At 45.3% G+C, this 18,902-nt stretch overlaps 1 protein-coding gene across 2 annotated transcripts in view; it reads right to left on the bottom strand.

Moving 5' to 3' along the window:
* Positions 1 to 18,902, bottom strand: part of LOC146799835 (uncharacterized) — a 400,555-nt gene that overhangs the window by 172,445 nt on the left and 209,208 nt on the right. Inside the window, exons 3-4 of one of the 2 annotated variants that reach the window (XM_085624019.1) lie at positions 16,532 to 16,555; positions 16,260 to 16,280 (exon numbers count right to left, since the gene is read on the bottom strand). In XM_085624019.1, coding sequence (XP_085480145.1) covers positions 16,260 to 16,280; positions 16,532 to 16,555 — 45 coding nt within the window. The remainder of the gene's footprint in view (positions 1 to 16,259; positions 16,281 to 16,531; positions 16,556 to 18,902) is intronic. The other variant, XM_085624020.1, reaches the window with a different exon arrangement.

The raw sequence follows: 18,902 nt of genomic DNA, 5'->3' as shown, positions 1-18,902 counted from the left end.
CTTCTGTCGACGGGGAGCCAGTGCAGGTTCCTCAGGTGGGGGGTGATGTGGTTGCTGCGTGGGACGTCGAGGATCAGGCGTGCAGAGGCGTACTGGATTCTTTGTAGTCTGTTGATGAGCTTGGACGAGGCTCCGGCGTAGAGGGCGTTTCCGTAGTCAAGTCTGCTGCTGACTAGGGCCTGGGTGACTGTTTTCCTCGTGTTTGTCGGGATCCATCTGTAGATCTTGCGGAGCATGCGTAGGGTATTGAAGCAGGTGGAGGAGACTGCGTTGACTTGTTTGGTCATGGTGAGTTTCGAGTCGAGGATGACTCCCAGGTGGTCGGTAGGGGCAGGGGGGGTCCCCAGTGATGCGGGCCACCAGGAGTCGTCCCATGCTGAGGGGTTGGACCCAAGGATGAGGATCTCCGTCTTGTCTGAGTTCAGCTCAAGTCGGCTTTCCTTCATCCAGTCGGCGACGGCCTTCATTCCCTGGTGGAGGTTGGATTTGACGGTGAGAGGGTCCTTGGTGAGGGAGATGATCAGCTGCGTGTCGTCGGCGTAGGAGATTATGTTGAGGTCTTGCTGTCGGGCGGTGCGTGCTAGTGGTGCCATGTAGACGTTGAATAGCATCGGGCTGAGGGAGGATCCCTGAGGGACGCCGCAGATGATCTTGGAGGTCTTGGATCGGAACGGGGGGAGGCGGACTCTCGGAGTTCTGCCGGAGAGGAAGGAGGTGATCCAGTCCAAGGCCTCGTCACAGATCCCTGCGTTGTGGAGGCGCGTGTGTAGTGTGTGGTGGCAGACTGTGTCGAAGGCAGCGGAGAGATCTAGGAGGATGAGGGCCGCCATCTCGCCGTTGTTGAGAAGGATCCTGATGTCGTCTGTAGCGGCGATGAGGGCGGTTTCGGTGCTGTGGTTGCTGCGGAATCCTGATTGGGAGGGGTCCAGGATGTTGTCTTCGAGGTGACGGGTGAGCTGGATGTTAACTATCTTCTCGATGACCTTTGCTGGGAACGGAAGCAGGGAGATGGGCCGGAAGTTCTTGAGGTCGCTCGGATCCGCCTTGGGTTTCTTCAGTAGGGCGTTGATCTCTGCGTGCTTCCAGTTCTCAGGGAAGGTAGCGGTCTCGAAGGAGAGGTTGATGATGTTGCGCAGGTGGGGTGCGATGGAATTGCCGGCTTTGTTGAAGATGTGGTGTGGGAGACGGTCGAACGAGGATCCGGAATGGATTGTGCCCATGGTCTTGATTGTGTCCTCGATGCTCGCGTTGGTCCAGGTTGTCAGGGAGTCGTGGACGGTGGGGTGCGGTGGGTCCGGTGCGACGAGGCCCGCAGGGGTTGTCCGGGGTTTGAAACTGTCATGGATGTCGGTGATTTTTCGGTGAAAGAAGGTGGCGACGGAGTCGCATAGGGCTTGCGATGGCGGGATGTCGTTGGCGCTGGAGCTGGGGTTGGAGAGTTCTTTCACGATGTTAAAGAGCTCCTTGCGAAGGAGGTCCTTTTGGCGGTCCTGATGAGGTGGTGGTGGTTGCGAATGCCGTCTTTGTGGCCAGCGCGGCTGTCCGGAGTCTTGTCGTTATGCCACATGTTCTCCAATTTCCGGCAGGTGCGCTTTGAGTCGAGGAGTTCCGGGGTGAATCAGCTGACTCTTTTGCTGGTGTCTCTGTTGGTGGATTTTTTCAGCGGGGCTACGGTGTTGGCGCAGTCGTTCATCCAGCGTTCGAGGGTGAGTGCACCATCATCGGGGTTGGTGGGGTTGGTGGGAGGGTTGGGTGCGAGGCTTGTCTGTAGTTGTTCTTGAGTGACTTTGCCCCAGCAGCGGCGGGGGGTCTGTAGTGTGCGGTGGTGTGTGAGGGGTTTACGGAAGGAGAAGTGGATGCAGCGGTGGTCTGTCCAGGTGAGTTCGGAGGCGTGGCTGAAGGTGACGTGGGGGCTTGAGGAGAAGATGGCATCTAGTGTGTGGCCGGCGATGTGGGTCAGCGTCATGACGAGCTGTTTCAGTCCGAGGTTGGCGAGGTTGGCGATCAGGGTGGAGGAGTTGTTGTCATTGTTGTTCTCCAGATGATAGTTCAGGTCTCCGAGGAGGATGTAGTCGATGGAGGTCAGCGCGTGTGTGCTGATGAGGTCGGCGATGGATTTGCAGAATTGAGGCCGGGGTACTGGCGGTCTGTAGACGAGGGTGCCTCTTAGGGTGGTTTTGGGGTCCGTGTGGATTTGGAAGTGCATGTGTTCGGTGGTGCTGAGAGTGTCGTTGGTGTTTGTTGAGACCCTGATGGTGTTTTTGTGGACGATGGCGATACCTTCTCCGGCCCCGTTGGTGCAGTCTCTGCGGGTGATCTTGTAGCTGTCGGGGATGGCTATGGCGATGTCTGGTGAGGAGGCTTCGTTCATCCAGGTCTCGGTCAGGAAGGCGACGTCCGGGGATGCGGTGTCGAGTAGGTCCCAGAGCTCGACGGCGTGTTTGCGTGTGGAGAGAGTGTTGATCAGGATGCATCTGAGCTGGCTGGGTTCCGTCGTAGCGGGTGTCTCGGTTCCTTCGAGGCATGAGAAGCTGCAGTTCAGGCAGGTGAAGAGACCGTGGGTGTGCTTCGGGGTGGCTTGCAGCAGGTGTGAGTCCTTCCTGGGTTCAGAGCGACGAGGGTGTTGGCGTCGTAGCGGAGGCGGACTTCCTGGCTGGTGCGGGGGGCAGGGGTTCTGACGCTGGGTGCGGTCCAGGCGTGGACGGGCACAAATGGGCTTGCCTTAGGCGCGCCCGCACAGTGGCTGCCATATATGGGAGGTGGGGAGGGAGGAGCAGTTGGGAGGCGGGAGGTGTGTTGCAGGGATAGCGAAAGGGCGCAGAGGGGGCGGGCCGGGGAGCGGAGCGGGGCGACTGCGGGGAGGAGAAGGCAGGGTAGGGGTCAAGAGGGCACAGAAGTCAGCGAGAGGGGCACAGAATCAAGGGGGCAGCAGTACAAGAAAAATGGGGCACAGAATCAAAGGGGGCAGCAGTACAAGAAAAACGGGGCACAGAATCAAAGGGGGCAGCAGTACAAGAACAACGGGGCACAGAATCAAAGGGGGCAGCTGTACAAGAAAAATGGGGCACAGAATCAAAGGGGGCAGCAGTACAAGAAAAAAAGGGGCACAGAATCAAAGGGGGCAGCAGTACAAGAAAAACGGGGCACAGAATCAAAGGGGGCAGCAGTACAAGAAAAACGGGGCACAGAATCAAAGGGGGCAGCAGTACAAGAACAACGGGGCACAGAATCAAAGGGGGCAGCTGTACAAGAAAAATGGGGCACAGAATCAAAGGGGGCAGCAGTACAAGAAAAAAAGGGGCACAGAATCAAAGGGGGCAGCAGTACAAGAAAAACGGGGCACAGAATCAAAGGGGGCAGCAGTACAAGAAAAACGGGGCACAGAATCAAAGGGGGCAGCAGTAAAAGAAAACAAGGCACAGAATCAGATGAGGGAGCAGCAGCGGAAGAAACGCGGCACAGAATCAAGAAGGGCCACAGAACAGACCGGCGAGCGGGGGGTGGGGGGGCACAGGAGAGGAGCGGACAGGCAGAGAAGGCACGGTAGAGTGGATACAAACCAAGGCCACCACTGGCCACCAGGGATAAGGCGCAGGTGGAAGCCTGCGGGTGGTGGAGGGCCTCGACTTCGGCGGCGATCAGGACGCTTCAGCGGGGGTGCAGGCGGAGCTGCAGCGGGGGGGGGAGCGACCTACCAGGAAGGTCAAGGGCCCGGCCCGCCTTCCCCTTATGCAATCAATAGCTCGCCCCTCGATTGGCTGCTCAGTATGAGACAAGGCTTATGGCAATTGTAGTGCCGGTTTATTGTTGTCCTCCGATGGATGCACAAAATTTCTGTGAGCATTTATCGAAGCCCCGCATGGGCCTCAGCGGGTGAATCCGTCCTCAATCCTGTCCGACTGCCCCTCAGTTACGGCTGGGTACCAAACCGCGATGCCCCCTGCATTCACGGGGTGGTGCTTGACCCAGAGGCGAGGCTGTCGCCAATATCTCGCTGCTCCTAGGGTTGCCCATCGTTGGGTCAAGCACTATGGCACCCGGACCAAGCATCAAGCTTTCTTTAGGTATGGACTTCAGGACCCGCTGATCAACTCCACAGCAACTCAAAGTATTCTGCCTTACGCGTTTCGAAAATGACTTTCTTCCTCAGAGGCATACCAGGGTTTGTTACATGCGTACCCCGACCTACCTTCCACTATTGTAATCAATAGCCGGCCCCTTGATTGGCTGCTCAGTATGAGACAAGGCTTATGGCAATTGTAGTGCCGGTTTATTGTTGTCCTCAGATGGATGCACAAAATTTCTGTGAGCATTTATCGAAGCCCCGCATGGGCCTCAGCGGGTGAATCCGTCCTCAATCCTGTCCGACTGCCCCTCAATTACGGCCTGGTATATACCAAACAGTGAAACCCCCTGTATTCGCGGAGTGGTGCTTGACCCGGCCACGAGGCTGCTGCTAACATCTCGCTGCTCCAAGGGTTGCCCATCGTTGGGTCAAGCACCACCCCGCGAATACAGGGGGCCTTGCGGTTTGGTAGATACCCAGCCGTAATCTCCCACCTGTTCTGAGGCAATTAATGCAGGGCACCCTTGCAAGGTACGCTGAGGCAGAGTGAAGAGTGGGTGCTGGAATGTATGCGCTGATCCTCTCACTGAGATATGACTCACCCGTCTCATGCAAGGCCTTGTGCATTAGGACCAAAGCCTTAAAGACCGATCTCTTTTTCACCGGGAGCCAATGAAGGGCGCTCAAGTGAGGGGTCATGTGAGACCTAGGTGGGAGTCTTAGTAGGAGTCTCGCCACCGAGTTCTGCACCACCTGAAGTCTGTTACGAAGATAGCCTGGGAGATTGAGGTAAAGATCCTTCCCTTAGTTAAGTCTTGGCGTAATCAGGGCCTGCACTACCTTTCTAACAGCAGACTTAGATAGAAGAGGTGGACATTTGTTCAACCTGAGTTTGAATCTGAGGTTGGAAGGAGAGGGAGCTGTCAATTTTGATCTCTAAGTTCTTTATGCAGTTTTGTGGGGAACCAGGGTGCGGCACATCGCTCGGCCAGCAGGTTTCCACAAATTGTGAGGGACATCTCCGAAGGTCACAATCTCCATTTTAATCGGGTTGCACCTCAGATGGTGCAAATCCAGCCAGTGAAACACCTTAGTAAGACATCGTGAGATTAGCTTCCCATCTAAGTCCTCACCCTTTTCACAAGCAAAAAGAAGCCGCGTGTCGTCTGGATAAGAGATGACACAAACCAGTATGGTTTGGGAGCAGTATTTATGCAAAACTTAAATGGATATGATGAAGACACCATCAATTTTGCTTCAAGGGAGTTGAGGAATGCAGAGTTGCAATATTCAGTCATTGAAAAACAACTCTTAGGCTGTTTCTAGGCTCTCAAAAAAATTATGTTATGTATGGGGTAGGAGATTCCTAACCACTAACCATTAGTATTTATATTGAATGGTGAAAAAGTTAAGAATTCTACCCCTCTCATATCAAGGTTAGCTGCTAAGGTACTCCAATATGACTTTAAGGTAGAGTATATTTCCGGCACCAGCAATTGTAAGTCTGAATTGTTGTCCTGTCGTCCCATAAATGCTGATGGTTATTTAAGTACTGAAGAAAATTAGATTGCAAACTATCTAGGAGCAACTATTTCAATTGCAAAAAAAAGTTCAACATGCACACATCAGAAGTGGGAATACTGCTACCCAAAATACAAATGTAAATGAGGTTATGAAATTCATTCAGAATAGTTGGCCAAGGGAATAGAATGTCCAAGTATCTTTAGAGCATTCTTGTGAGAGAAGACAGATTAGTACCGCCATGGAGAGCGCACAGTGTATTTACTGATAGTGGAAGAACACTAAAGATTCACCGTGATAAATCACTTAAAAGTCAATGCACTCACACCCAGTTACAACAATCAGACTAATTTGATAGCACAGGAATGTTGAAAAAACACATAGGTCATTTAATTATGCAATCATAAAGAATTCATACAGTAAAAAATCATGTTACATAGCAAAATCAATGTACCAAGATGGCAACAACAGCATAAAAGAAAAATATGCAAAGCAACATGAATAAAGGGGGAGGAAAATAAGAACCTCCAATAAGTTTCTCATAAGAAAGTACACTCCCACTTAGTGCCCGATTCCGATCTCGCTAGTAAGGCCTCCAGACAGGTTCCGGAACAAGCAAATTCAATTTGCAGCCTATGTTTCCAACCGAATCGTCGCCCGTTCTGAAAGACCAAGTACGATGCTAAGAACTCGTCCGTGTCGATCGAATCGTTTCCGAACCCGATCTTGTCAGTCTGACTCGTTCACAGCCGAATTAAGCAATGGAGCCGGCTTCCGAATGAGCGAATACGATGCACGATTCGGACAGCCGTATCGACTCGGTTTTGCCGAGACGAAACGGCTGTGGGAATCGGACTTCGGGGGCATGCCCCCCCTTCACCTGGGGCCCTCCGAAACGGTCCAGTGGGGGTACCCATGGGTCCCCCCTTTCCATGCATGCACAGTGTGGCGTGCACCACGGGGTGCCTACAACAGGATGCAAACTTTCCCCACTCACCCTTTTGTGCTATGGGAGCCTGTGTACGCATTCGGTATATAGACTCACATATAGTTCAATGGCAGTCCGAGCGAACTGAGTCCATCACTATACGGATGCATCGGAATCGGTCGCCCGGACTCTCGGAGCGCGATTCGCTAAGAAAATCCTCTGGATCCGAGTCGTATGGAGGGCTTTCCCAACGACATCGGAATCGGGCCCAAAGTGTGTCACTAGGTATGGCTAAATATGTTCAGTGCGTGTAACAAGTGGGAGAGAGAGGACTAGTTAGCTAGTCCAAGTCCCAGAGGGTTTATATGTGATTAAACAAAGAGGACTAGCTTAAGTTGACCAGAGTGTTACAGTACTCAAATTTATTTCTGTCACGGGCACCTTGTTGGTGTATTCATGAAGCCCTCACCCACCAACCTAGTTGGTGGCATGCTTCATCATCGGGCCCACCCAGTGACACCTAGTATGTCCCGGGTATGCTACGACGCCTGATTACAGCGGAGCTGGTATATTGCTGAGAGTGCAGTGAGGTTGGGTGAGTTGTGATTTAAAACGGCTTGGTGGTGGTCCCAGTACCCGAGGGTAAATTAAATTTTAATAACTGGGCCGTCACCAGCGGTTAAAAGTAAGGCTACAGGACGCGTGAGGGTGGCGAGTTACTGCCCCCTGCGACTTGAGCTAGTGTTTTCGAGTAAAGTTTGGCATCTAGATTAAGGAAGGGTATGGGGCGGGAGGAGCTACACAGCTCCGGGTCTTTCCCGGCTTTTGGGAATACTGTTGTAAGTGCGTCACTCATTGATGGTGAGACCTTCCTGACTGTAGGGATGTGGTTAAATAACTCTGTCAGGTGAGGTGTCAGTTCTGCGCTAAATGCTCTGAAGAAGCTCGCTGTCAGCCTATCCGGTCCTGGGGAAGAGTTTTAGGGAGCTGATGCTAGCCTTAGTTCATCCTCACTGATAGGATCTGCAAGCCTCTAATTTTGTTCGGGTGTTAATTTGGGCAGATCTACCTTGTTGAGGTATCTTGTTTGTAACTTTGGTCCACATGTTCTGCCGTGTATAAGGATTTGTAAAATTCCCCAAAAGCATCTGCTTTTCGGTGCTCTATTGTTTCTAAAGTACCCGTTGAATTCTATATTTCATTAATGTATTCTTTGCCCCTCTTAACTCTGAGCCGGGTAACACGTCGCCGTCGACGCAGCATCCGGACTGAAATTCAAATGTCCCTTTGGTCTGAGGGGTTTCTCTCTATTTTCGAAATACTCATTTATAGTGCCCGCGAAAGGATTTTGGTTCCACTATGACAAAAAAAACTCTGAAGCACGTTTTGGTTGCCTGGAATTGACAAATACATTAATGAAGCTGTTAAAGGCTGTGTAGTGTGCAGTAGTTCAGAGAACACATTCAAAGGAAGAGTTGCTCCACTAATTGCCATAGAAATGCCCTCTGGGCCTTGGATCAAATTGAGCATTGACTTAGTCAGTCCTTTCAGTTCTCTTCCTTCTCCTAACAAATTGCTTTTGTTTCTACAGTTAGTGACATGAAGTGACGTTTGTAGCTGATCTCACCTCCAAAAAGTATTAGAATGTATTCAAGTATATTTAGGCTTGGGAAGGTATTTCCAAAGTTTCATTTCTGACAATGGGGTTCAGCAGTCGGTCAGAACATGGAAAATGTTCAGAATAATTCAGGAATCCAATATTTAAAAGCTATTTGTATCACCCGCAGACAAATGGGCCGGTTGAGCACATGAACAAAATACTGTCTGAGTGCACAGTATGGGCTGGAATCCACCAATGTGCTATTGATGATGTGGTTAGGGCAACGCTGTGGTTCTACAGTACCACTTCACACTCATTATTTGACTTCCTGTATGGAAGAAGAGCAGCGTCCAAAATGTGGCCAGCATAGATTTCTAAGTTGGTAGGAAACAGCTTTTCACAAGAAGTCATGGATGATTTGCTTAAAGAGAGACTCCAAATTTCACAAAATAAATATAAGGATGCATTTGACAACAGAAAAAAGGGTATGCCAATTTCTTTCCGAGTAGGTGACATAGTCCGAATGCGCAAATCTGGTCATAGTAGGAAAGGTGATGTTCATTGTGGTGAGCCTGCCATGATTGATAAGGACGGTGGTTCTGCCATCAGGGTTCAGGGGTGTCACTGGTGGAATCTTGAAAAAGTAGTCCAGACTATAGACAGTGGCAATGGTGAGCAGTTATCTGTTGTAGAAAAAAGTGGTACCTCTCCAGACGTTCTCTTGCCAAAAGATGACCTTCAAATTAATATAAAACAAATCCCCCATTTTCCCTTCCCCAAACTCTTTATTTTTAATTTCTTTCAGTTTCTTTATCTGGAATTTTCTGGTACTGCATATTCTCTTTTAGGGTTGTTTGAATAAAAAAGGGGTGAATTATTTTGGTTGGTACATTGTCCTGAAGTGCGATTGCTTATTTTCCTTTTTTAAAGCTTTTGAAAAATAATGTGTTCTGTCTTAGCAAGATATACGCAATGTAGAATGTTTGAAGCTTGAGTCTTTTCCAGCACCTTTTATGCTTTGGCATGAGAATGTTGTTTTAGGAGATTGGGGCTTTTGGGTGCTGGTGACTTGTGGCGAAATAGCTGATCCATCCCCCTGCTGTGGATATAAAGCTTATTCTTTATATTAGTGGAGTGATATTTAAGATAAAATAAAACACAACATCTCTTAGTGTTATATTTATTGTAATACTCTCAGATGCACTTTGTTTTAATTTATGTAGCACTCATTTTAGTTAGTTCTGCAGGTTTTGATCGAATCCTGAATCCTGTAATACATCTTTATATAACATCTGAGTATCTATGTTGTGTCTGTCTTATTCGCCTCCTTGCCCTGGCATTGAATACATTTTGCATTATTGGAAAGAGCACAGATCGATCACAGCACTCAGTTTAGAGAACTCAAATGTTTTCTCATATTACATTCCTTAAGGTGTAAAGCACTTTGATAGTTAAAAGATAAATACATTGGATAGAAAGTGAACACAAAGTGCTTCTCACTTCTTTAGAGCTTTCTGGCATCTTTGAAGATGGGACGAGATGTTCCTGTGCCCGTCTTACATTTTACGGAGCACAGTGCCCTTACTTGTAATGCTTTAAAAAAAATTCACATTTGGCCTTTATTCTACTGGTATACCCTGTGGTGGGCATCTTGCTTCATGTACCTAGCTCAATGAAAAAGAGGTATGTAGTTCCTAAAAGGTACACGGGTAAGCACATATTATGTCATCTCTAAGTGTAGAACATGTCACGCTTCATCATTGAGCATCTCCTCATCTCCTCATCACGATGGGGCCGGCGAGGGGGCTCTTTGCTGGAGGTATTTATGACGGTAGCGTGCTGTATGAAAAGAGGTATAAATGTCTAGAGTGTAGATTGAAAGAAAAGGGTGTGAAAGTTACAAATAACTAAAGGACACCTAAAACTTATTAATTCTAGTGGTGGATCTTGTCATTGTTGAAAGCGGGGGAAACAAATAATGCCATTCATTTTCAGCCAAAAACGTGGGTGTACAAACGCGTCCCTTTAACACACCCTTGACACCAAACGACACAAAGCTTGTTTTGTGTGAGAACAGAGCACCCCTCAGCACACAACATGTTTTGCATCAGATAGTAATTAGCACACACTGCCTTCTCTCACTCTCTGCGCCACCCCAAAGCCATAGGGGCATATTATCAAGGTCCGGCGTTAAAATTATCGACCGCTTTATTGGCAGAATTCCCATTATTGCCGCTTTAGTGGCAGTTTTGTGCCGATAAAGCGGTGATAATTTTAACGCCAGAACTTGATAATATGTCCCTTCATGAAGCCGCAGGGAGAAGGCTCCCTGCTGACGTCAGATGGGACCTGCACGTTCACAAAATTTTGATGGTGTTTTTTCGGTTTTGTAAAGAAGACGTTGTTTTATGCGATGCACAATTTTTTTTAAGATTCATTAAAAATAATGCAACTTAAAATAAAGTTTCACTTCACTATTTCGAATTTGATGTTTCTTGAGATTTTTGTGGCGCTGCAAAGAGCGTGGGGTTAGGAGGGTTATTGATCGATCGATTTAAGACGTGATGAAGTCACCCGAAAACTCTTTTATATCACTGGATAAGCGCGGACTGTCCAATGATCGGCAGTTAAAGGGGCACCGTCGGCGATTAATTGTATTATTGGTCATTGTTAATGGAAATGCTGTTGTTAGTAGAAGCAGAAAGATTGTAATTATTATCCCTGTTAATAATAACCTGTTAGCAAATGCCACTGATAACTCTCACCGAGCCAAGTAATACAAATGATAATATTTCCTGTTATCCTTGTTTCATGAAACACAAAATAACGTTATTTTATCTGTCATAGGCGCAGCTTCTAAACACAGTTGTGACCATCAGCGGCAGACGTGGTTTCTCGCTGTAAGCGAGAAGCGCCCTCCCTTGTGTGCCCTGCTTTCATCTGTTATCACCTGTTAACGCCCGCTTATGGTCTTGCCACGGTCCGTGCTCAGGCCCCAAGCAGCCCTTTCACCACCAGAGCCCCGAGGCACCGACCTGCTCTAGCGCTCGGTGCTTTGATCTGTTATCACCTGTTAACGCCCTCTCCGGGTCCTGTCCACGATCCGTGTTCCTCCATCCATCAGTCCTTTCAGCCCAGGATCCACGGACCGGGTCCAGGGCTCAGTGCGTGTCTGATCTCGGTACCCTCAAGTCCTTCAGGGCACATTCCGTATATTTCTTCAAGGCGCTACACCTTTAAAGCGCTCCGAGGAGCACATACAGCGCTGCGAGAAGCTGGATGCCGCTTTGTGTAACTGAGGCCCATGGATGGATATTGTTGGGCTTATTTACAAGCCCCCAGCGCCGCCGGTGCCTCACTTTGTATCATATAAAATACACGCAGGGGCGACGCAAGAGACTGCGTTTTTAAAACACAGAATTATCTGCAAGTGTTTTATTTATTTTCTTATGTTTTCACTTTCCTTGTGTGTCTGCATGCTATTTCCGTACATATATTGCTGTTTTTTTAACTGAAAAAAGTGACAATTAAACATTTGCAAGCACACAAAGTAACATATTAAGAAAACAGAATGCTTTTTATGCCTGTTCTTTTTTTGTATCATAATTCTTTATTAAACGTTTTTCAAAATTACATACCAATATCATGGGTTCATACATTGACCTTGGAGTGGTTTAACAAAATTAAGATATATGTACACAAGAAGTGAAGAAATATATGCATTCAAAATCAAAATCCCTCGTGGAAACCATTTTGTTTCCTTCTTCTGATTTAAATGTGTGAAATTAAACCATGAAAGAGTTTAGGCACGGCTTCTGCGCTACGGCTGTAAGTGTGCGCGCATCGTGAACGTCCTGCAAGCATTTTGATATTTTTTTCACTTCGGTGCCAAAGCAAACAAGCATTGGTCAAGTCGCATAGGCATTTTAAAGGCAAGACCTATTAGCACAAAAGTAAAAGCCACAGCTGTAGAAAGGTTATCCTACTGAACCATAAGCATCAGAAAATGTCCTTCCAAGAGGCCTCAAATATCATGTGACACGAGTATGCAGAGGACCCCATCAAAGTCTCGGCAGGCAGATGACAGAACAATCATTGGCTGCAGATTTGAGAATAACATCGTGCGTTTCGCAGATTTAATCTTAGTTGATCAATTCAGTCAGTCAGACAAAAATCTTTATTTGGCTTAATGACAGCCATAAAAGAACAAATAAAACATTATTTTAACAATAATACGCATATTAAGATTTTAACCAATTTGAATGATACCCAAGAGTTCATTTTCCGACAAGATTACGAAGTCGAACTGCAGCGGAGATATACTTATAGACCATAAGACAGGTGAATTCATTATTTAAAAGAAGTAGATGACATAGTGCAGGTTGACACTTTCTAATATTTAAAAATCTTAATAATGGTTTTAAAAAAGTACGTCTGGGGTTAAGATACAATTTACAAAAAAACATAGTGAATGCTCAACGACCCTTTTTTTTTACCATCTCTTGGCTATCTCTTTCATGCTTCAGAAGTAAAAGAAAATCACTTTTAAGCTTGGCTTTAGGAATTGCAGATATATTTCCGGGACTGTTAAAACAATCCTGCAATCCCAACTTCTCCAATTGTTCTTGCAAGTAAGAGAGCCATGGTATTTTTTTTTACATAATCCAGTTTTAAACAATCTAAAATTATGTCACAGTTCAGGACTGGCTCCTCTTTTACCCAGATGCTACACCAAAGCATCAATGGTGCTAATTGCATGTGAAAGGATAGTGGTGTAACACCTAATTCATTATGACACATAATGGCAGGGGTGCTTTTAGGTAATGTCAGCACACGTTTTAACATTAAGTTCTCGGCTCTTTGGAAGCCCGATGTGTTTGAGCAATCCCACACTCCGGCGCCGTATAATGTAACGGCGCATGTTGTTGCTTTATAAATATCGATAATTACTTTTCTGGGGCGAGAACCTAATTTTTTTGTGAATCTAAAAATGGCCTCCATGTTTTTATTGAAGCCCCCAATCCTGGCATTAACTAGGTGGGACCAAGAGTTTTTTTCGTTAAAAAGAATGCCCAAATAGGAAAAAATTGGTACCTGACATAATATTTCATTCTTTATGTAGAAAGTTTTCGTCTTAAGAGGGAGCTTTTCCTGCTATCAAGACGTGTGACTTGGCAACATTTGTTTTTAACCCAAGATCGCTCATGAATTCATTAAAAGCCTTTGTAAACCCACCCCGGTTCTTGACATTAGAACACAGTCGTCCGCGTATAACAAGGCTGGTAAAGTCCTACGGCCTATTGTTGGTGCATCTATGTTTCCAATTCTGATGTGGCTTTCTAAGTCATTTATATATAGGCAGAAAAGGAAAGGAGCAAGTACGCATCCCTGTCGGACCTCACAATCCATCTTTATGGGTCGGGTAAGCTCTCCAGATGCTCCATAGCGTACTCTTCCTGTGACGCCCTGATGCATTGCAGCTAAAAAGTGGACGATGGAGGGATCAATGCCCATAAGGAGCATTTTCTCCCACAATTTCCCCCGCTGCACCCAGGTATAAGGACCCTGACTTAGCCTTGATGTATTTGCCAATAACCAGGTGCAAGTTAAGGCACTGTTTTACAGTGCCCAGGCCCTTCCTGAAGCCATACTGGACAGCGGAGAACTTTCCTTTTTCTGTGACCCAAGTCTCCAGTCTCTCCAGTATTACTCGTCCCATAATCTTGCAAGTGCTATCGATTAAAGAAATAGGTCGATAGCATTTGGGATCTGATCTATCACCCTTTTTAAATATGGGAACTATTGTAACTGATCTCCATGACTCCGGGGGCCCCTGAACTGCATAGCATCTTAATATGTTCGTTAATAACGGGTGCCACAAGGGGGTATTTGCTAGAAATTAAGCGCTCAATGAAGTCTGAAGTTAAGAAAAGTGGAAATTTTGACAAGAAAGAATTAAAAATGTTCCCACAAGGGTTGTGCTCAAAGTGATAGCCGCCCACCACATCCCTTCTTAAATGGTGGCATGCCTCGCATTTAGACAGAGAGCACAATTTACAATTAAAATCACCCCCCAGAGTATTGCATAGTCCATTTTTATCTCCTCACTGTGTTTCATAAGTGCAGTTTCATGTTCTTGGGCAATAGTAATATTTGCACTATTAAAATTATTATGGTAAAAATTAATAACCAAAAGGGTCAAGTTACTCTTCAGAGTAATATTTATAATCTGGAAATGTGGGGAGTCCAGCTGCAGTTTCCTAACTCTGCCATTCAATGTTGTGGAGATCATGGTTATTAAGCCACCTTTATCATGACCACCTGCAGATGGTCTAGCTGATGTGTGTACAGAGTAAAAACCATTTATATAAGCTGGTTCACGCATCCAAGTTTCCTGTAAACAAATTATGCTGAATTTGCTGACAAACTCTACCCAGTCGTTAATGCCTAGTTTGTTTAACAGACCTGCTACATTACAGAAAAGACTATCATGAGTAAATATACTGACATAAGGGGTGTCTTTCTTATCAGCAAGTAAAGTTGAGTCAGCATTTTGTTTTATAAAGCAGGTGTAGCGACCACACAAACACAACTAAGGGGCATATTAACAAGGGCCAGCGATGCTTACATATTTATTGCCGGCTATCTCTGGAATTAATCGCCCGGTTAGCGCGTTATCAACAACACGCAACGCCGAGGCGATAAAAATTCCAGAGATAGTGTGGATATCGCCGTTTTCCATGGTGGAAATCTGCGATATTCTAGATGACAGGGCCTGTGGTCTTAGCCACAGAATCCACCCCCCATGTTAAGTATGCCTTAGTCAGGAATTTAACAGACGTTAAATTCCTGCGTTAAGGCATACTTAACGCGATTTAAAAAATCGCTACCCTTCCCAGTTAATATCGCTAAGCTGCCTTCGCTATATTTTCCCTGGTTGGTTTCACAGCCATGCCTACTTTGCATCTCATTAGCGATGCAAAGTTAGGCGTGCTGGAAACGGGCGCTCAGTCAGCATAACACGCAATAGCGTGTCTTTGCTGATCAGGCGATAAAATTATCGCCACTTTTCGGCCGAAAACAGCAGCAAAAGCGGCGGTAATTTTATAGCGCCGCCTTGTTAATATGCCCCTCAGTGTTTTCTAACACATACAGAATAATCCAGTGTTGCACAAATATGTCAGAAACGAGTCCGAGCTCGAAGCAAGACAGTCAGTCTTAAACCCTTTGCCTCACAATTAAACTAAACCCTTAAAATAACAGAGATGTAAGTTCATTGTAAATAGAACCCAAATATATCAGTTCCAGACTTTACGTAGAGGAGAAAAACTATCCCGACCCTTGCACTTGGCTTTGAAAGGGGTGAACGGAGACCACAGTGATGTAGGACTTGGTGCAGTGCCTGGCAGAACTGCATTTTCTTCCCCTTGACGTCAACAGGCAAAACATTGGGACACACAGATTTATCGGAGTGGTGTACAGCACAAGCTCAGTTTTGCCACAAAAAAACATTTGCCATGGTGGCACGACTTAAGGGCCACTGTTAGCAGATAGAACAAGCATTGGCATAGTCAATAGGTCTCGCTTTTGGGATGCATTACAAATGCAATAGGTCTCGTCTTTCGTTAAGTTAAAGCCATCTGCTTTGCTATACAATACCATTAGCAAAGCAAATGGCTTTAACTTACTGAAAGGCGAGACCTATTGCATTTTCAATGCTTGTTACAAAGGTTAACATTATATGCGCAAATGTTTCACCTTGCCAATATCAGGTTAACAGCTGAATACAGCAATCAGCAAATAAAAGGTAACTTATCTATGCATGACAAAAGGCCAACCACTATATAGTAACCTCTGTGGTAACGTAATATTAACTTTGGATCTGTTGAGCCAGAAACAATTTGTTTTTGTTAAGATCGACACTATATGCAGAAGATGATGGATTATGTGGCAAGTGTGGCAAATACACAGTCAAGCAGAAAACACCACAGCCCCAAAGCTATACAATTCCAGCAGTAAGTAATGTAGATGGGAGGTTTTGCAATGGAGGCGTGGCTAATTACACATTATTTCATATTTTGCTCGATTTGTCAATACAAAAGACACACTATACAGTGGTTCACGAAAATGTGTTTAATAATTACCTTTAAAATAGAAGAAGACACCTATAAAAGAAAGAAAAAAAATTGTCAGCATATAATTCAGGACATTCTCATTTATATATTCTTTAACTTTATGGGGCACACCACACTTACTTGTAATGTCCTTCTCTGGCCAATTTCCTTTAGAGACTTTATTAAATATTCACTTTTTTGGACTTTAACTTACTACTCTATTCTGGAGATAGAAAGATCTGTAATGGGGGAGGGAAATTGAGTATTCGGTTACATTTTGTTTGATATGTCTTAATAACTACCTGTAAAGAAGGCAAATGAGACATCTGTTGAGGAGAGAAAATATAGTGTCAGCATATATATACATGTGCAGAAAAAGCTTAATTTACCACTCTTCCAATGACTTAACTTTTGATTCCTGGAGAACTAGAGTCAAAACCAGAAAAAATAAGTATTGAAATGCTTTTGATAGTTATTTTACACTAATTCACTTCCTTTTGAAAATATTTAAGATCTGACCTTCGAGTGCTACTGGCTAGATATGAAGGAATTAGGTGGCATATTTACAAGGAGCTAGCGCCGCCGCAGCATCAATATTTTTGACGCTGCGGTAGCTTTTGTTTTGGCACCATATTTACAAAGCAATGCTAGTGGCCTTTAGCTTCACTTTTTCAACTCTGGCGCCTATTTTTCTCAGCGTCAGATCCAATTGCGGATGCTAGCGATAATGAAAAGCAAGGTATGCGTTCCCCCTTAAAAAAACACGCAAAACTGATGCAGCCATATTTACAACGATTTTGGGAAATGACGCTACTCTGGCAAAAGAGGATCAGAGTCCCAATGGTGGCCGAATTTTAACGGTACAGAAAATAGGCATAAAACTGCCACAGATGCAGTCATATAAAAGCAGAACATACCCTGCACACATACGGACACACCGCTCATCCTGATGGAGCAAGGTCTCGAGGAAAAGAGACTTGCTCGGAGCAATCCACTTGTTTAACTCACTAACAAGTTATTAATAAAGTTTTGTGAAAACTAATATGCATTACATGAACATGTGGGAAAGTGAAGCTTGCGTATGCGTGTATTAACGCGAATAACACTGAAGTAGGACTAATACCGCCTTAAACGGGAAATTTGTTTTGTGCAAGCGTCAACTACATCTACGTAGAATGACGATATAATTCATGGAGAGAAAATCTTGCGCATGAGCAGAAGCTTCCAAAATGAAGTCTTGAAGGCTCACGTGCATGGCACCTGCTTATTTGAAATAAAAACAAGCTATTTTACTAAAGCTAATGCGGGGAAAAGTACTAATAATGAAATGGAATAGAGTAGAGGTAGGTGGTATACAGTACAAACACTTTATTTGAGAAATTAACATTTGTCTTCTGACTTTTATTATTAGTGCGTATTTGGGCCTTTCTCGTATAACTGAACTGAGTGACGTGATGTCCGCGCATGCTCCTCGGAAGAGAACCATGAAATGATGACAGTACGTTTTGAATGGGAGCCAAGGTTGCAAGAACATCTGTGGAAACAAGACCGTGGAGAGTTCAACTGTGAAGAGTTGTATTCACAAATAAAGTTTGTATGTTGCAAAGTAGATATAATTAGTATATGGGAATAAATCTTATGAATAAAAAGTAAGGGAATGGGTTTGCGAACAATGACTGAACTGATTTTTGACATGTCAGCATGGTGTAATGAAGATCCCCCCCCTTGCCTCGACCAATCAAAACTCGTATTTTCCCGATATTGAAACTATAGTGGGTGGGACTTGGTGAAATGAAAGGTATAATTAAGATAGCTTTAGTTAGTTAGTCAGATCAGAGAGTGCTGGACCAGAATTGGAGAGAGTGCTAGAGCTGGAGAGAACGGCGGGGAGCAGTTGCTGAATCAGTGCAGAGCAGGAGGGAGCCGAAGGTAGAACTTGAAGCAGAACTTTCTATCCTGATCCAATTGGGTTAGATCTGAAGACTGCGGAAGAAACTCGAAGAGGGAGAGAGCGTCAAAGAGGGATGTGGCGCAACCGTCGGTAATCTAGAGAGCTCAACTGTCCTGTCCTGATCCTGTCCTGAAGACTTTGTCTCCTGACCTATCTCAGGGGCCCCGTATCAGCCCTTTGGCCAGGGGGTTGGTCTTCCACACCATCCTTGGTAATTATAATTTCCGCTATTTTACTAATGTTCTTTATCTTGTTTTTCTGTCCTCTCTCATTGAGCATTGATTATTGTATGAGTCCGAGGCAAATTGCATTGTGTCTTCTAAATTGAATTTTCTCTCCTATGGATGTTGGTGACTGCACTGTATTTGGGATTGTTCACATGTACCTAGAATTTTAGATAAGGTTTTTTTTTAACTTTGAGTCTGTGGTTATTTACTATAAGGTATATAAAGTTAGTTTTATGTTATTTGTCACCATTCAACTAGTTCAACTAATGGTCCATCGACCAGAGGAAAGAGCTTTTTGATCTGTGAAGGGTTAGTTAGAGATGAACAGAGGTATTGAATAATCTAATCCTAACAGTTGGTGAAAATTATAAACATGACCCCAGCGGTTTATGCACTGTGAGTTTATGGGTGCAGGTGAGTATATGCTAGTGGAGTATCTGTTGTTGGTACACCGCTGGATCAGTTTTCTGGTAGCAAAGCTATGGTTATTATTGA

This window comes from Triturus cristatus, chromosome 8 (genome assembly GCF_964204655.1).
Source record: "Triturus cristatus chromosome 8, aTriCri1.1, whole genome shotgun sequence".
In the NCBI taxonomy this organism is placed as follows: Eukaryota; Metazoa; Chordata; class Amphibia; order Caudata; family Salamandridae; genus Triturus; species Triturus cristatus.
The sequence above is the reverse complement of the archived record's forward strand: the minus strand, read 5'-3'. Positions and strand labels throughout refer to the sequence as shown.